This window comes from Drosophila takahashii, chromosome 2L (assembly GCF_030179915.1).
Source record: "Drosophila takahashii strain IR98-3 E-12201 chromosome 2L, DtakHiC1v2, whole genome shotgun sequence".
Taxonomy (NCBI): domain Eukaryota; kingdom Metazoa; phylum Arthropoda; class Insecta; order Diptera; family Drosophilidae; genus Drosophila; species Drosophila takahashii.
The window spans coordinates 31934482-31954930 of NC_091678.1; the positions used below are offsets into that span (position 1 = coordinate 31934482).

Below are 20449 nucleotides of genomic sequence, written 5' to 3' on the forward strand. Positions count from 1 at the left end.
ATATCGGCAAATGAGCCAATTGCCAACTTTTTAGCGCCCAATATCGAAAATAAATATATTTTTATAGCGAATTTTCAATTAAAATTTATGAACCCCATAATTGGACTTGCCCTCCTGATTTTTTTTATGCATAATTTATCCAAATCGATCCAGTGGCTTGGTGAAATACACAGCTTACTGTATTTAGAAAAATATAATCATTTTTTTGTTGCGATTGGAGAGTTTCAATACTGCAGAAAACATTCCATTACTTTGGAAGTAAAGCCCACAATCGTAACAAAAAAAAATATTATATTTTTCCAATATCGGTAAATTGTTAATTTAATTTTAAAAATCTTTAAAGATGTGGGCGCAGGACACATTTTAATATCGTTAGTGGGAAATTGTGGGCGTTAGAGGGGGCATGGCGCCTGGCTGAAATAAACTTGCGCTGCGTAGGAAGCCCAAGAATATGTGTGGGAAATCTCAACCTTCTAGCTGTTGTAGTTTCCGAGATCTCAGCGTTTATACAGACGGACATGGCTAGATCGACTCGGCTAGTGACTCTGATCAAGAAAATATATACTTTATGGGGTCGGAAACGCTTTTTAATTTTTTATAAATCACCAAGGTAATATAAAAAAAAGGGGAATGTAACATTTTAAAGCTTGGTGCTAACCGCTTTTAACAATAAAAATAGAAATATGATAACGTGTCTCAAGATGGAAAATAGCTTTGAAAAAATGCTGACGAAATTGCCCCACTCTCCCCTAATAAAAAAAATTCGTATACGCTTTGTAAAAATGTTATAAATCAATGAAAAGAATTCACAACTGTTTCCTCAAGAAAGATCCCACTTCGAAGCCAGTGGGATAAAATCCGTTAAACTCGGGGCTTTTTGGGAAACATATAATATTATTTTTTCAGACTTGCCCTTTGGACGAAATCGTACTTATATACTTAAAAAACGGTATCGATTGATCATCTACGGTCTATTAAAATCCATTTTTTTTTCTCGAAATCGGCCTAGAAAGACAGATTTTTCTGAAATTGTGTCTTTCGTTCGCAGTGTAAAAATGATTTTGTATTTTCTTTTCAACGCGAATATACGAGTAAAAAGTGGTGGTATTGACAAAATAGCTATTAGGCAAGTGTTAAAGTGTATTGAAAGCAAGGGGCTTTGGAACAAAAGTGGAACTGTACACTTAAAGAAAAAATAGAGAGAGCACTATAGAACATGTGTTGGAAATCTCAACGTTCTAGCTTTTGTAGTTTCCGAGATCTCAACGTTCATACAGACAGACAGACGGACATGGCTAGATCGACTCGGCTAGTGACCCTGATCAAGAATATATATGGGCAAATCGCTGGGGATGTCAACCAAGCCAAAAAGCGTAAAACTTGAAAAAAAAAAACATATTTATATATGATTTTGCACTGATATTTGATTCTAGTTAGATGATTCATCAACTAAGCTACGTTATTTGGATAATTTTCCACGACAATACCTGTTATATGGACAAAAAAGTAATTTTTTGGTATTTTTTCGTTTTTTTTTTTAAGTGGCTCTCACACGGTTTTTTTGACGTTAAGGTTACAGAAAAACCACCTAAAATGACGGAAAAAACTGTCGCGTGCAACATGTACCGTGTGCCAATAAAAAAATAACCACTCAACATTTTGTAAGCAAACCAAATACATATTAAAGAAGAATGAACAAGAGACACTAAGAATTGCCCATATATTTTATGGGGCCGGAAACGCTTCCTTCTAGCTGTTACATACTTTTGCACGAATACAATATATCCATTTACTCTATGATTAACGGGTATAAAAAGAGGGTTGCCGCATTGATATGGCCATATTTTAAAATCATCTCAGCTCGATAAAAATACTAAATAAAAATTCTGGATTACTGCATATAAAATCCCTCTTTCCGCTAAAGCGAACGTTTAGCAAAATCTACCCGCACTCTACGCATTAATAGTAAGACCCATTCTTCTATACGGAAACGCAAAATTTGGTCTCTGAAGTGGAAAACCCCCTCTGTTTGAACAGAATATAAAATGGCAACAATGAGTTTAAGCGGCTGTGAGCAGGGGGTATATGCCTTTATACAATTGCCTTCATATGCACATATGCACGGCACTGAATAGGGGATGGGCCGCTGTGCAAATACAATATTATATAATTGACGACACAAATTATAATTGTCGAATTTTCAGCAAATTCAATATATTATGATTTTTTGCTCATCGTTTCGATTTCGCTTTAAAAAACTTACAGCAAGAATGGTCTTTGTGACATTTTTAACTAAACTTTTTTGTATACATGTTCAATTTCTTTAGAATTTTATTTAAAAAATGAGTATTGTTGATAATCAGCGGCCACTTAATTTTGATAAATGTGAGTAAAATAGTAATGCATGTTGAAATCATTAAAAAACAACTTACTTAAAGCTCCCGAAAGTGATGGTGAAATCAGAAAACGACGGGAGATAGAAGAATTCATTAAAGAATACACCGAACAAAATCTTCCTTTGGATGTGCTTGTAAAGTTATCACTGACGCCTTACGGATTGGTCAACGACCATTTGCGCAAAATTTTATGGCCCCAGCTGGCAGGTGTCGACGTGAACGATTTAGAACAAGCTCCATCTCTCGAAGAGTTGCAATACCACCCTGAATATAATCAGGTAGTATTAGATGTAAATCGCTCTTTAAAGAGATTTCCACCTGGTATTCCGTACGAACAACGCATTGCACTGCAAGACCAACTTACTGTTCTTATTTTACGGGTGATCCAAAAGTATCCTAATTTGCGATATTATCAAGGCTATCACGATGTGGCAGTCACATTTCTATTGGTAGTTGGTGAACAAATCGCTTATGCTATAATGGAGCAGCTCTCGACTACGCATTTTTCGGAATGTATGCAAGAGACAATGGAGGCCACCCAGAGAAGGCTTATGTTTATTTGGCCTGTCATAAAGTTTGAAAATCCAGAACTTTATAAGTTTTTACAAAACTCTTCGGTAGGGACTTTGTTCGCGTTGCCATGGTATTTGACATGGTTTGGACATAGTTTAAATTCCTACAAAGCTGTAGTCCGTTTATATGACTATTTTTTAGCATCACCCATTTATACACCCATATTTGTAACAGCTGCGATTCTACTGTATCGATCAAATGAAATACTGAAGGAGGACTGTGATATGGCATCAGTGCATTGTCTTTTATCAACGGTATAATATGATTATAATAATAATATTATATTTATACCCTTGCAGAGGGTATTATGATTTCAGTCAGAAGTTTGCAACGCAGTGAAGGAGACGTTTCCGACCCCATAAAGTATATATATTCTTGATCAGCATCACTAGGCGAGTCGATCTAGCCATGTCCGTCTGTCCGTCCGTTTCTACGCAAACTAGTCTCTCAGTTGTCAAGCTATCGGGACAAAACTTTCCCAAAAGTCTTCTTTCTATTGCAGGTAGTATATAAGTCGGAACGAGCCGGATCGGACAACTATATCATATAGCTCTCATAGGAACAATCGGGGAAAAAAATGTAAAAAAAATTATATCTTGGGTGTTTTTGACCCTATAACATCCTTCTTTTGGAAATGTCATTTTTTATCTAATTCTGAATTTCGAATAAAATTTTTTCAAAATCGGACGACTATATCATATAACTGCCATAGGAACGATCGGAAAATTAATGGGAATATAATAGGAAATAAATTATTGCTTCGTTGGTTTTTATTAAATTCTCTTCTACTCTAGGATATAACTCTTTTCAAATATTTTCGAATTTCGATTTTAATTTTATTAAAATCGAACTACTATATCATAGAGCTGCCATTGAAACAAATTCAAAATTAATGAGAAATAATAGGAAAATTAACATTTTTGCGATTTGTAAATTAATAAGAATTATCTGCAAGGGTATATAAGCTTCGGCTGGCCGAAGCTAGCTTCCTTTCTTGTCTATTTTATGACTAATTTTTTTTTAGCTACCAGAAGATTTACCATTTGAAGAGCTTTTGAAAACTTCTAGCAAGCTGTTTCAAAAGTATAGCTTAACAGAAATTGAAAAAGATGTTGAAGATCTAATTTTTCAAGAGTAAGTACAATAAAATTATGGTATTTAAAAAAAATATATAAAATTTTTTGTGCAATAGGAAAAAACAGCGTCAAGCCGAGGAAAAAATGATCATGAAAAGACGGAGGAATAATTCTAGGCCAGCCACAGCAAATCGACTCCATAGCATAAGTCAATGGCTTCCAAATATATTTACTTCAAAGTCGGTGATATTAACTACTGCGGTTTCTATTGTAGTAGGTGTATGTGCATATTATTACAAAAATCAGTATTTGGCGGCAGGCATAAGCTGAGTATTAGCTGGTTTTCTTCATTTAAATATGTTTTATATATCGCAATTTAAACCAATTCACACAAAATGTAGTTTTATGTTAGAGGTTCGGTTTTAGTAATATACAATTTTAATAATAATTCTAAATGTTAATAAAAAATTTAATAAAAATTAAAATATTATTTTCCTATCTTTATACCCGTTAGGTACTCGTAGAGTAAAAGGGTATATTGTATTCGTGCAAAAGTATGTTACAGCTAGCTAGTGACCTAACGGTCACTAGACGAGTCGATCTAGCCATGTCCGTCTGTCTGTTCGTATGAACGCTGAGATCTCGGAAACTACAAAAGCTAGAAGGTTGAGCTTTCCCACACATATTCTTGGGCTTCCTACGCATCCCAAGTTTAATTCAGCCGAGCGCCACGCTCCCTCTAATGCCCACAATCGCTCACTAACGATTTTAAAATTTGTCTGGCGCCTACACCTTTAAGGATTTCGAAATGTAGAAGACATTTTTTTAAATCGGACCATTCGTTAATAAGTTATGCGCAATCAAAAAAATGGTATATATCCATCTCCCTCGCTTTCCCTTTATCTGAGTGACGGGTATTAGATAATCGGGACACAAACCCGACAATAGCGTTCTCTTGTTTTATTCTTGGACGTTGATGCACTATCGTCAGTACCAGAGAGCTGCAACGAGTTAATAATTTTCGGATACATCTGATCACTTACTCGTATCCGTTTTGATTAATCGCTTCGGCTGAGTGAAACAAAATGACCGGTGAGCGAATGCCATCGTCTCATGAATGATCGTTTGTGATCGTTCGGCTTGAAGATTTTACCCGTTTGTGAGCGAATAATTTGTACAATCGGTTGGTGTGTTCGCGTTTATAAGTGTGACCGTGCAGCTCGAGTTTATCGTGCATTCGTCACCTGTATAAGTCTATAAAGAGAATGCCAAAAGAAGGATAGTTTTAGCCTGGATTTCATTTAATCGATCCTTTAAAACAAATCCTGTTGATCCTGGCATTGCTACCTTGTTCTATCTTTTTCCCCTTGTTAATTGTCCCTGTATTTTTTGTTGATAAGTAACACTAGTTTACAACTTTAAATTTGTTTTCGAGATAAACGCAGAGACCAATTTTTTTCTATTAGTTTTGAGTTGCTCATCACGCTGAAAAAATTAAAAAAAAATTTCCAAGAAACCGTTCTGAAATCTAGATTTTCGACACTTCTTTTATAAAATCTAACAGATCTTTCCGAAAAGCTATTACTCGCAATTGGGGTCGCAATTAATGGAGGTACAACCTGTAAAAGTTCAAAAATTGTTTCATTTCTGGCGTTTTTTTGTTATAGCTAGATTTCATTGACTTAAAAAAAATACAAATAAAAATGTATAAATTATTATGAGCTTTCAGATCTAAAGACCCTTTTGTTGTTATTTTATTTAGTGACCCGGCTGCCAACACCAATTATTACACCCGTTACTCGAAGAGTAAAAGGGTATATTGTATTCGTGCAAAAGTATGTAACAGCTAGAAGGAAGCGTTTCCGACCCCATAAAGTATATATATTCTTGATCAGGATCACTAGCCGAGTCAATCTAGCCATGTCCGACTGTCCGTCTGTCTGTCCGTATGAACGCTGAGATCTCGGAAACTATAAAAGCTAGAAGATTGGCATTTTGCATGAATATTCTAGGAGCTACTACGCAGCGCAAGTTTGTTTCAAAAAGGTGCTACGCCCCCTCTAACGCCCACAAGCCCCCTCTAACGCCCACAAGCCCCCTCTAACGCCCACAGTTTTGAAGCTATTATGAAAATAGTAACTGATATGTATTCGCTTCGTCAATACCTATCGATTGGCCAAGTAAAAAATTGCCACGCACACTCTAACGCCCACAAACCCAATAAACGCTTAAACCTGGCCAGCGCACTATGGGAAAAAAGTCAATTTGTTTGGCATAAAATCAACTTATTTTACAAATTATTTTTAAAAATTAAATATATTTTGTGATTTTACATACCCTAATTAGCCAAGAACAGTTATCTAAGATTTTTTACTAACAACACTATAGAGTTGATAAGCGAACAAAGTCTGCTGCCTTAACTAACCAAATGGACAGCGGTTTGCCTAATGGCGACGGAAATTACGCGTGAGCTGAGGCGTCTAGAACGCATACGCAACGGGCAGTCCTAAAACCTGGTCGTCCAAAAAGAGCAGCTGGTCTTGCGAAGCAATGCTTCATGGCAGTACCGCAAGCCCAGTAATTCCCCCCACCCCCTGTATATGTATATGTAAAAGTATCTTGTACTAAATTACCGTTGAATAAAAAAAAAAAAAAAAAAGTTTGCTCACTTGTTCACTTGCTCACTTGTTCTTGTTCACTTGTTCACTTGTTCACTTGCTCACTTGCTCACTTGCTCACTTGCTCACTTGCTCACTTGCTCACTTGCTCACTTGCTCACTTGTTCACTTGCTCACTTGTTCTTGTTCACTTGTTCTTGTTCAGTTGTTCTTGTTCACTTGCTCACTTGTTCTGTCCTTAACTTTCTCACTGCTTATTGCTTAATTAATGCTAAGATTATATTGAGCCCTGCATTTCAAACCGCTTATTCCCCAACCATACATACCTACAAAACCTTTATACATGTATATGCATATATATGAGTTTCAATTTTATATATATGTATTATTTCATATACTATTTTTCATTACTTATAAGTTATAACATGAAAAATATAAAAAAATTAGTTTCATTACGATTAAACCAAAATATCAAAATTAAAATAATAGTTAATCACGAATTCCTTCGTTCCCTTCAGAACGCAAGCGACCGTTGGGACTTGTTCTCAAAAAAAATTTATTCATGCTGAACAATTCTTCCGTTTATTTTTGATGCATAAGGAGTAGAGTTGCACTTTTGCTTCATCAGCATCTTCAGCTCTATGCCATAGCTAGTTTTGAAACTGTACCCTATGACTTCATGGAAAGGCCAATCTCGGCAGGAGTCCGCCATTTATGATGCAGACGACATGAAATATGGCACGAGCTTAATAATATTTAATAATCATGTCTAACTTTTTTTGTTTTTAAACTTACCGACATCTTCGCAGTAGTGTTCAACATCAGTTGAAACTAAAAACAACATCCATTGCGCATTCTTTCCAAAAAAAAAAGTAAATGAAATCCTTCTTGGATGGTTTAATGAGCGCCATAACACGAAAACGCTGTTAATACACAATTTAAGAAAATATAAGTATACGTACATTGTATTTACAAATTGCTGTGCAAAAACAAAAGATTTTCCACATTTGAGGGTTTTAGAAGTGTACGCCTCTTGCGAACTGCTTCTCCTGCTCCTGAAAATATACGCTCACATGGCACAGATGTGGCGACTTCGCAAAGCCTACTCAGCATATACGAGTATAAGAGAGGATATTGCAATTTACGCAGATGCCATTAAACCAAAGGATCATCTTTTCGCATAACATATTCCTCGGCTAGGTATTTGTCCAATTCTCTAATGACTGCGTCAGTGCTGTTGGTCGGTTTATTGACTTTTTGGAAGCTGTTGTCAAAATCATTCCAAATGTCATCGTCTTCACTGTGCTTGGTCTGGCAGGCACTATCTGTTACGACAGATTCAGACTGAGCAGTGGCCAACCCCATTGGCATTAATTTATTTTTTAAACCATCTAGTACCTTTTTGTACTCGTCTTCTGATTTAAACACTCGTCCTTTGAATCTGTGGTCCAATATAGTGCTTTCAGCGTACAATTCATTCGATTCATAATCATGAAAGCGAGAATTTGTTTCATGTTGAATGCACTCAATGAAACTCACAATTTCTTTGTTTGTGGCTAATGTCATCATGCTCGCAATCTTATCTTTCAAAATGCCAGATAGCACAATAACTTTCGACAGTGTCACGTTTGATTCAAAGGAGATTTCCGTAGTTATTTGGAAAAATGTCTTCAGTACTGGAAGCACTCCTTCAATAACTTCCCAATCCTCTGAAGAAAGTAGCAAGTCTATTCTCAGAGTCGATAGCGTGGCCATAACTGCGTCTTTTAAAAGTAACAGACGCTCGAACATTTTGAAAGTAGCGTGTTGGGACGTCTTGCTTAATTTTAAGCTGTGGCAATTGAAGCAATACCTGCATCTCCTCCAACTTCTTAAGACCAGCTGAGCTACGGTTAAAGTAATTAAATTTAGGGTGTGAGCAAAGCATCCAATATGATTCCAATTGCCATTATGAATGGCTTTAACAATGTTTGCTGCATTGTCTGAAGTTTTCGCCACCACTTTATTTTTTAAATTCCATTCCAGGATGATTGCTTCCAAAAATGCGCAAAGATTTTCCGAAGTGTGCCTTAGTGGGAATGATCGACAAGCTATAATGTATGAGCAAAGGCTTGTTGACTCTTTGTCAATGAAATGCACAGTGACGGCCATATAGCATTCATTTGTTAGGGATGTCCATCCATCTGTGGTCAGGCAAACCGCTGTTGCCTCACGAAGCTTTTCCAAAATTTTTTCCATAACTTCATCGCGTAGTTTTGGAATTAACACATTGGTTGTTAGGCTATAACCCGGGCAATTGGAAACATCCGAAATTAATTTTTTGAAGTCCGGCTCATCCACCAATCGCAAAGCGTGTTGACCTTTGGCAATCATGCGAACCACCTGCGTATCAAGGCAATGCATTTTGTTTTGCGAAACAGGCCTCTGAGCAAATGTGGTTATTTTTGGCTGCGCACTTTTTACAGCAATTGCATCCTGCTCCTCTTCGTTTTGCCGAACTACGGGCTCGAGTGCGGCCGGATGCCTGTTCTTAAGGTGTCTGCTTAAATTGCTTTGCGACTTGCAGCTCAGTGTTGTTTTGCAATATTTGCACTTGGCCTGCAGGTCTCCCAAATCCTCAAAATGGCTCCAAATTTCGCTATATTTTCTAGCGGACATCTTATTGAGTATTTGAAACAATAAACGGAAGAATGAACAGGTTTGCGCGCTCTGAGAAAACAGCTGATTTCCTGTATGACCGTATGCAAAATGCCAAAAACCCCAGAGAGAAACTGAACAAGTGAACAAAAAGACCAAAACTGAGCAAGTGAACAAAAAAGAGCAAGTGAGCAAAACTGAACAAGTGAGCAAAACTGAGCAAGTGAACAAAAAGGAGCAAGTGAGCAAAAATGAACAAGTGAACAAAAAAGAACAAGTTCGAAGGAACATGTTCAGTGAGCAACTCTTTTTTGTTTACTCACTCATGAGCAACCCAACAAAGTTTGTTGTGTGCGTAGATTAGTGAAAAATCTTTGCAAACTTTCAGTTCTTATTTTGTGGAGCAACAAAAAGGTTTATTATTTCTGATCATGTCAAATCGTAGCAAAGGTATTTATAAATGTATCTTAGATTACATGTTTTGATTATTATGGCTTGTTGTCCAACTGTGAACTGTTTTAAATGTGTATCTTTTTAGCTTAAAACTAACAAGTTTGTTTGTGTTCCGTAGTGTACAACTTATAAATGGCACAAAGTTGCAAAAAGGTAAAAACGCAAAGTTATTACCAAATGTATCCTTAATATCGCAAAACTAATAATTTTTGCAACTTTTTGCACGTTTCTTCAAAAAAATGACTTAAATCCAGCAACTTATAAACATAAAAAAAATTTTTTTTAAATAAAAAAAAAAACCAAAGTGGCTTTCATTAATCTTAAAAATTGAATTTATGGAAAGGGACAAGTCAAGTGAAAATCCTGGCTCCAAAGGGCTCAAATATAAAGAAGCTGGACCCCCGTTAAAGCTACAATTGGCATCTGCTCTTAGATAATATTTCACTTTCACAATTTTAAAAATTAACGTAATCCGAAATTATTTTACCGTCTTACCAATACAAATACAAATTTTTTAAAATCCCTGCCAATTAATTTAAATATGCGGCGTGGGCGGAAACAGCAGTATTTTTCATTCGCGTTTGGGGGGGGGGGGGGGGTCAAAGGTCATTTTAGACCATAAGGATGTTCGCCAATATGGCTAAGAATCCTTTAAAGATTACGTTCCCCTATACGATTTTTGGGGCCACAAATCGACCCACCCTAATCTACATTTTCTTGTTATGGCACTGCCACCGGCTAGCTCCGGAATTGTCAGGGCGGAGTACCCCCAATGTCCCACAGTTCCGCAACACTAAATATCGATAACTATCGACGTCTCACTGTACATATATCAACACAACTCTAACAACAAAACGTAAACAAGGGCTAAGACTTACAAATTAATATGGCTGCGACTATCTTACTATTTGCCAATCATCATGATGATATTAACATATTTCCTGGCCTCTCTCAAAACTGGGTCATCGGACAAATTCAAGGCCATGGCATGGAGCGAACCGGGATTAATTCAATGGCCAGATCGTCCCTCAGATTCCCCACAGGGGGGCGCCACTACGTTCTGGGGTTTCCCTGCCGTCGCTATCGATAACTCCCTTGCCTCGATTTCTATCTTCTTCTAGCCGGTTCCAACTTGAAATGCAACACTCTTTTATAGTAATACTCGATTATTACTTAAAAAAATAATATTAGATCAACATACATGACGTGTGCTTATTAACTAAATAACAACCGTAACAGGACAGCTGACGAATGCACGGTCACACTGGTAAGCGCAAAGACGCACGATCATACCAACCGATTCTTCAAATTATTCGATCAAAATGGGATAAATCATCAAGCCGTTGATCACTTACGATCATTTAAGGCGAAATCGCATTTGATTGAGAATCGTGTCTGCCACATGTCGGGGATTGTGATAGGAATCGACTAATATACCCCAGGCGCTGAGGTAATTTTCTTCCTTAAGATCGATGTGTCTTATCAATCTTTCATACCACATTTTCCGTACCGTCGGCATGTGAGTATCATGGACCATGCATTTGAATAAATCAAAAAACTGAGTACATTTGAGTAGATCCCCATCGAAATTTGGGATGCTGACTCTGGGCAAATGCATATCTTCATTGCTAGAGGAGTTTGATTTTGCTCCTAATATATCTTGAATTTCCTTTTCAAGTTTTAGGAAGGATTTCATGTCATATAATTAAAATAATAGTTAATCACGAATTCCTTCGTTCCCTTCAGAACGCAAGCGACCGTTGGGACTTGTTCTCAAAAAAAATTTATTCATGCTGAACAATTCTTCCGTTTATTTTTGATGCATAAGGAGTAGAGTTGCACTTTTGCTTCATCAGCATCTTCAGCTCTATGCCATAGCTAGTTCTGAAACTGTACCCTATGACTTCATGGAAAGGCCAATCTCGGCAGGAGTCCGCCATTTATGATGCAGACGACATGAAATATACCACGAGCTTAATAATATTTAATAATCATGTCTAACTTTTTTTGTTTTTAAACTTACCGACATCTTCGCAGTAGTGTTCAACATCAGTTGAAACTAAAAACAACATCCATTGCGCATTCTTTCCAAAAAAAAAAGTAAATGAAATCCTTCTTGGATGGTTTAATGAGCGCTATAACACGAAAACGCTGTTAATACACAATTTAAGAAAATATAAGTATACGTACATTGTATTTACAAATTGCTGTGCAAAAACAAAATATTTTCCACATTTGAGGGTTTTAGAAGTGTACGCCTCTTGCGAACTGCTTCTCCTGCTCCTGAAAATATACGCTCACATGGCACAGATGTGGCGACTTCGCAAAGCCTACTCAGCATATACGAGTATAAGAGAGGATATTGCAATTTACGCAGATGCCATTAAACCAAAGGATCATCTTTTCGCATAACATATTCCTCGGCTAGGTATTTGTCCAATTCTCTAATGACTGCGTCAGTGCTGTTGGTCGGTTTATTGACTTTTTGGAAGCTGTTGTCAAAATCATTCCAAATGTCATCGTCTTCACTGTGCTTGGTCTGGCAGGCACTATCTGTTACGACAAATTCAGACTGAGCAGTGGCCAACCCCATTGGTATTAATTTATTTTTTAAACCATCTAGTACCTTTTTGTACTCGTCTTCTGATTTAAACACTCGTCCTTTGAATCTGTGGTCCAATATAGTGCTTTCAGCGTACAATTCATTCGATTCATAATCATGAAAGCGAGAATTTGTTTCATGTTGAATGCACTCAATGAAACTCACAATTTCTTTGTTTGTGGCTAATGTCATCATGCTCGCAATCTTATCTTTCAAAATGCCAGATAGCACAATAACTTTCGACAGTGTCACGTTCGATTCAAAGGAGATTTCCGTAGTTATTTGGAAAAATGTCTTCAGTACTGGAAGCACTCCTTCAATAACTTCCCAATCCTCTGAAGAAAGTAGCAAGTCTATTCTCAGAGTCGATAGCGTGGCCATAACTGAGTCTTTTAAAAGTAACAGACGCTCGAACATTTTGAAAGTAGCGTGTTGGGACGTCTTGCTTAATTTTAAGCTGTGGCAATTGAAGCAATACCTGCATCTCCTCCAACTTCTTAAGACCAGCTGAGCTACGGTTAAAGTATGCCAATTTCGTATAGAGCCTTCTGGACGATTAAATTTAGGGTGTGAGCAAAGGATCCAATATGATTCCAATTGCCATTATGAATGGCTTTAACAATGTTTGCTGCATTGTCTGAAGTTTTCGCCACCACTTTATTTTTTAAATTCCATTCCAGGATGATTGCTTCCAAAAATGCGCAAAGATTTTCCGAAGTGTGCCTTAGTGGGAATGATCGACAAGCTATAATGTATGAGCAAAGGCTTGTTGACTCTTTGTCAATGAAATGCACAGTGACGGCCATATAGCATTCATTTGTTAGGGATGTCCATCCATCTGTGGTCAGGCAAACCGCTGTTGCCTCACGAAGCTTTTCCAAAATTTTTTCCATAACTTCATCGCGTAGTTTTGGAATTAACACATTGGTTGTTAGGCTATAACCCGGGCAATTGGAAACATCCGAAATTAATTTTTTGAAATCCGGCTCATCCACCAATCGCAAAGCGTGTTGACCTTTGGCAATCATGCGAACCACCTGCGTATCAAGGCAATGCATTTTGTTTTGCGAAACAGGCCTCTGAGCAAATGTGGTTATTTTTGGCTGCGCACTTTTTACAGCAATTGCATCCTGCTCCTCTTCGTTTTGCCGAACTACGGGCTCGAGTGCGGCCGGATGCCTGTTCTTAAGGTGTCTGCTTAAATTGCTTTGCGACTTGCAGCTCAGTGTTGTTTTGCAATATTTGCACTTGGCCTGCAGGTCTCCCAAATCCTCAAAATGGCTCCAAATTTCGCTATATTTTCTAGCGGACATCTTATTGAGTATTTGAAACAATAAACGGAAGAATGAACAGGTTTGCGCGCTCTGAGAAAACAGCTGATTTCCTGTATGACCGTATGCAAAATGCCAAAAACCCCAGAGAGAAACTGAACAAGTGAACAAAAAGACCAAAACTGAGCAAGTGAACAAAAAAGAGCAAGTGAGCAAAACTGAACAAGTGAGCAAAACTGAGCAAGTGAACAAAAAGGAGCCAGTGAGCAAAAATGAACAAGTGAACAAAAAAGAACAAGTTCGAAGGAACATGTTCAGTGAGCAACTCTTTTTTGTTTACTCACTCATGAGCAACCCAACAAAGTTTGTTGTGTGCGTAGATTAGTGAAAAATCTTTGCAAACTTTCAGTTTTTATTTTGTGGAGCAACAAAAAGGTTTATTATTTCTGATCATGTCAAATCGTAGCAAAGGTATTTATAAATGTATCTTAGATTACATGTTTTGATTATTATGGCTTGTTGTCCAACTGTGAACTGTTTTAAATGTGTATCTTTTTAGCTTAAAACTAACAAGTTTGTTTGTGTTCCGTAGTGTACAACTTATAAATGGCACAAAGTTGCAAAAAGGTAAAAACGCAAAGTTATTACCAAATGTATCCTTAATATCGCAAAACTAATAATTTTTGCAACTTTTTGCACGTTTCTTCAAAAAAATGACTTAAATCCAGCAACTTATAAACATAAAAAAAATTTTTTTTTAAATAAAAAAAAAACCAAAGTGGCTTTCATTAATCTTAAAAATTGAATTTATGGAAAGGGACAAGTCAAGTGAAAATCCTGGCTCCAAAGGGCTCAAATATAAAGAAGCTGGACCCCCGTTAAAGCTACAATTGGCATCTGCTCTTAGATAATATTTCACTTTCACAATTTTAAAAATTAACGTAATCCGAAATTATTTTACCGTCTTACCAATGCAAATACAAATTTTTTAAAATCCCTGCCAATTAATTTGAATATGCGGCGTGGGCGGAAACAGCAGTATTTTTCATTCGCGTTTGGTGGGGGGGGGGGGGTCAAAGGTCATTTTAGACCATAAGGATGTTCGCCAATATGGCTAAGAATCCTTTAAAGATTACGTTCCCCTATACGATTTTTGGGGTCACAAATCGACCCACCCTAATCTACATTTTCTTGTTATGGCACTGCCACCGGCTAGCTCCGGAATTGTCAGGGCGGAGTACCCCCAATGTCCCACAGTTCCGCAACACTAAATATCGATAACTATCGACGTCTCACTGTACATATATCAACACAACTCTAACAACAAAACGTAAACAAGGGCTAAGACTTACAAATTAATATGGCTGCGACTATCTTACTATTTGCCAATCATCATGATGATATTAACATATTTCCTGGCCTCTCTCAAAACTGGGTCATCGGACAAATTCAAGGCCATGGCATGGAGCGAACCGGGATTAATTCAATGGCCAGATCGTCCCTCAGATTCCCCACAGGGGGGCGCCACTACGTTCTGGGGTTTCCCTGCCGTCGCTATCGATAACTCCCTTGCCTCGATTTCTATCTTCTTCTAGCCGGTTCCAACTTGAAATGCAACACTCTTTTATAGTAATACTCGATTATTACTTAAAAAAATAACATTAGATCAACATACATGACGTGTGCTTATTAACTAAATAACAACCGTAACAGGACAGCTGACGAATGCACGGTCAGACTGCTAAGCGCAAAGACGCACGATCATACCAACCGATTCTTCAAATTATTCGATCAAAATGGGATAAATCATCAAGCCGTTGATCACTTACGATCATTTAAGGCGAAATCGCATTTGATTGAGAATCGTGTCTGCCACATGTCGGGGATTGTGATAGGAATCGACTAATATACCCCAGGCGCTGAGGTAATTTTCTTCCTTAAGATCGATGTGTCTTATCAATCTTTCATACCACATTTTCCGTACCGTCGGCATGTGAGTATCATGGACCATGCATTTGAATAAATCAAAAAACTGAGTACATTTGAGTAGATCCCCATCGAATTTGGGGATGCTGACTCTGGGCAAATGCATATCTTCATTGCTAAAGGAGTTTGATTTTGCTCCTAATATATCTTGAATTTCCTTTTAAAGTTTTAGGAAGGATTTTATGTCATATCCTCCGTTGCTTGGAGAAATGGATCTCTTGCGTTTGCGCCCATAGTGATTTTATCAAATCACTTGTTACGGTCTTTCCCGTACCTGAATACTCTTTCAGAGCGCGCTTAATCGAATCTGATATTGCCTTTTGTCGACGACATGCTGATATTAGTTTCTTTGACTCTATCGCGGGCTGCTGAATGCTTGCAGGGTTACCAGTTGGGTCTGGATTTACCTCGGCTTGGCTTGTTGATTGTTCCATGCCGTCCCGTATGATAGCTCGATATTTGTCGTATGACTCACGACAGTCGTCGAGAACTTAATGTATACCGTAATTCTATATTTTTGAGGAATCTTGAGATAATTCTTTGTGAATCGATTCCAAGCGTCATCGAGTGCGGTATTCTGGTTTGTTAATAATTCGGACTTGATTTTCTCTCCGATGAATCTTTCTTGAAGTTGATGATAAATTTTGATATTTCTTGACTGATACTCTCTAATGCTTCTGTGACTGCTTGCTCATCCATGTTGTGATAACGAGATTTAATTAAAAGAAGTAATCACGAAGACGTCCAGTTTGAGAGTGTCTTTATTGAGAAGTCAAACATTCTAAGCTGCTAGAATTGAGTGAGCAGCGGGCGAAGTAAATGCAGCGTTAGCATATTCACGTACACACATATATGCCCTGAGACGGCTGGCTCGATGTGTTAGAGAGTAATAATAGTGTTAGTGGTAATAAAAATGAAATAAAATGTAATGAAATGAAATTAAGTTTAATTTTGATTAAAATTTATTTATATATATATTATATATATATATATACACATATATATATATATATATATATATATATATATATATATATATATATTTTATTTTATTTATTTATTGTTATTATTATTATTATTAGTTTTTTTTTTTATGTTTGATTATTTTAAGTTATTAGCTGTAAAAAGGTTTTAATCTGTCTTTGCTCACTACCTGTGGCTTCTTTTTACTGCCGATAATTTTTATATTATTTCTATCGTTTATACTTACGACCTTAAATGGTCCTAGAAAGTTCATATCTAGTTTGTGCCCTGTCTCATTTTTAAGTAAGACTTGATCTCCGACTTTTAGATCGAAATTATTTACGTCTTTATCGTATAGTGTTTTTCGCTTTTCTTTTTTCCTCTTCAGCATGGTTCTTGCCCGTTTTTATGCTGATTCTAACCTAATCTTAACTTCCTTAGCATAATCATCTATGTTGTATATTGGATCTATTAGATTTATTTTAGAAATATCTATAAATTTTCGAGCTGGTCTTCCGAACACTAGTTCGTACGGACAATAATTATGCGTGACTGATGGTGTTGTGTTAAAACAGTATGTGAAATATTTCAACCATATGTCCCAATCACTTTTGTCATTTGAAATATATGAACGGACATATTCGTTGAATGTTCGGCGACTGCGTTAAATAGTCCCTAAGGTCTGATGATGGTGTGCAGTCGATGAAATGTTGTCAATTTTCATATATTTGGATAAGTCTCTTATTATACTGTTTTTATACTCTGTGCCCATGTCTGTTAGAATGACTTTCATTGGTCCGTAAACGAGTATAAAGTTTTCGAAGATTGCTTTTGCAACGGAATTTGCGCTCTTATTCGGAATTGTGACTGTGACTGCGTATTCGTTTCCGTCCTCCGAGCGTGGTAATGGACCAATAGTATCAATTAGTACCGTGTCAAAAGCTGAAGTAGGTGTCTCGGTAATAGTCATTGGTGTTTTTGTTTGAGTGGTCGTTTTAGATTGTTGGCAGGTCTGACAGGTTTTTACGTATTTAGTAATTACTTTTGTCATGTTTGGCCAATAGTAATGTCGCCTTATTTTTAATAAAGTTCTCCTTATTCCTGAATGGCCTCCCTCGATTGGATCATCATGAAATTTTTTTAAGATTTCTCTTATGTTCTTTTCATTGTTTTTGTCTACTATGGTCACCTCGGAAAGTAGCGCTGAAAGGGGATTCCTGTCATAAGGAAAACAACCTTCACGTTTGAGTTCTGTATAAAAACTGATTTTATTTTTCTAAGTCTTCGTTTACGTAACTAACATGAAATTCGTATAATATACTTATCTATGGTCTACGCAGAGACCACATCTGTTTGCCTGAGCGGGAGCCTTATCAACGGCCTCCCGCAAGGCGACCCTTTGTACAGTGTGAGAACTATATTTATGAGCAGGCGCAAGTGGCCTGTACTTAAGATTACAATTGTTCGGCACAGCACCCTTGTAGGTTTAAAGTTACAGATCATTATTTACGGCTCTAGATAGATTTACATATTGACATTGACAGAGCTCGTAAATTCTTAAATTTATGACAATTAGTGTTCTTCTTGAACATTCTGCCAAGGGCCGGCAAGGCGAGGTGTACAGGATATTAATTTGTAAACAATTTGTTAACAATGCAAACATAAAATTAGTGGACTGTATTTTTCTTGATTAGATATATTTATTTATTTGTTTTAAACTTATTATAAGACACCTTGCAACGGTCCGGCGAAATTAATAGCTTGCAATCGTTGCCTTGTAGCTAGAGCTTGAAAATTATCGATATCAGTATCGATATTATCGATACTTCTGATATTTTTCAAACATCGATATTTATCTATAATATCGATGTTTTCTGACGTTTTATTAGAGAGAAACGAACAGATTTCACTCTTTAATTCTGAGGACCAAAATAACTTTTAATACAAAATCACTTAAAGTAGGGACAAATTACCATGCAAGAACCGCGAGTTCTTGGTATTTTATTCTTCTTTGGTACCATAGATATTATGAAATACTTAAAAGAAGGCGAAAAGGGCATAGGTTATGGCAAAAAATGGAAAATAAAAGAACCGCGAGTTCTTGGGAAGAGGAGGAACTTTGGTTTTTTTTAGTACCAAAAACAAAGTCTTGGTTGCAGCTACCGACCTTCTGTCCGCTATTAAAAAATCTCAAGAAACCGCGAATTCATAGCCTTTGATAAGAATTGGTCGCTTTTCGAAGATCGTTTGAGCGATTTGGACTCAAGGATCCAAAAAAAAACAACCGCAAATTCTTCAGAAGAGGAGGAATTTTTACTTCTTTATGGTATAGTATCAATTAAAGTAGGGGAAAATAACCATAGGTTGTGGCATAAAATCGAAAAAATACCAAAAAATGGTATGGAACAAAGGTTTGTTCTATTATTTTACATAAGTATTTCCTCATAATATATTTTAAAAAAAATTCTTAAGAAGCCGTGAATGTCTTTGACTAAGAATTGGTGTCTTTTTAGACATGTGACGCAACTCAACTCAATGATCAAACATAAATAAACCACGAGTTCTTAAGAGGACGATCCTTTAGTCTGAAAGTGCATTTTAATAATGAAAACCGGAAATTAAAATTAAATAAATTACCCGCGATTTTTTCTAATAATAATATTAATAATAATGTAAGTGTATTATGCATGTATATAATAATAATACGTGGTATTAACAGAATTATAAAATTATTTTTAATTTGTCTTTGCTTTCCTTGAAAACATCGATATTATCGATACGATAATGATAAAGTATCGAAAATATCGATACTATCATTTATCGATAATTTTCAAGCTCTACTTGTAGCATATTTTCTTATGGCATATATTACCATGATTCTTATTATTATTAATCCGAGCCCTAAAGAAGCATGTCCGGAAATATGATGAAAATGCACATATTTTAATTTAATATGATTCTCTTTTAAATATTTAATTTCTTTATTTAGGCGTGCAATCTCAACAGTATGATTAACAGAGTTCAATTTCAATGGATCCCAAACAACCTTTGGAACTTGACTAATATCTCCTACCTACGATGATGATAATACCTCTTCACTTTCAGATTGAATATTATGATGGGCAATCAAAATCCTATCATTTGTTCTAGCTGTACAATCTGTAGCAATACTTAGAATTCCCTGCGTTGGCAAATCAAGTAACTGAATTTCTGCATTCGTACACTGTACTCTTATCTTGGAATTGACGGGAACCTTAAACAGCCAACTACTTTTCTTTTCTAGCTCTGTCCAATAAGATGAAGAATCTATTACTGTCTTGTATATACAGTTTGAAACTCTATTTAGCTTTAGTGGTTGTACTTCACAAGAATTGTCATTTGCAGAATTCCAAGGCCAACTTCCCTGGCAAATTCTCTTATTTTGCTGCCATCTTCGACACTGACTTAAAGTTGATTCTGACATAATATGATAAGAATCTATTTCAAAATTATATATTAAATATTCCGAAGTAATATGAACCATAATCATTCTGTCTTCATTTTGTATTGGTAAAGGAATAATTCTAAACAGTTTAGATGGATGTCTACTAAACAGAGGAATTTTAGCATTTATAATTAATTTATTTTCGATAAATAATCCCCTAGCTGTCAATAGCGTATAGACTTCCTTAAGCTCAGTACCTGTCCTTTTCCCTGGAAGAACTAATGTTTCGGAAAGAGTACTTTGAATTTTGGATATCTCATTTTGTAATTGATTTGGCTTAAGGATTTTTGTGTTTAATCTACCATGATTAATGTCAATTAACAGACTAATGATTGCTGCTTGCACCCTTTCACCTTCTTCAATCAATGAGTTAAGTTGTTTAGTTATCAT

The 20449-nt window shown here is 36.4% G+C and overlaps 1 protein-coding gene across 2 annotated transcripts; it reads left to right on the forward strand.

Moving 5' to 3' along the window:
* Nucleotides 1-2156: 2156 nt before the first annotated feature.
* On the forward strand, nucleotides 2157-4530 carry LOC108064830 (TBC1 domain family member 20). Of its 2 annotated transcripts, none has more exons than XM_070214408.1 (4): nucleotides 2157-2385; nucleotides 2439-2674; nucleotides 3994-4103; nucleotides 4162-4530. In XM_070214408.1, the coding sequence occupies exons 1-4, from the start codon at nucleotides 2343-2345 to the stop codon at nucleotides 4373-4375; spliced, it is 603 nt and encodes a 200-aa protein (XP_070070509.1). In that variant the 5' UTR covers nucleotides 2157-2342; the 3' UTR covers nucleotides 4376-4530. The 2 variants fall into 2 exon arrangements, with proteins under 2 accessions (XP_070070509.1, XP_044249607.1); XM_044393672.2 differs by having other exon boundaries at nucleotides 2159-2385; nucleotides 2439-3223.
* Nucleotides 4531-20449: the final 15919 nt, after the last annotated feature.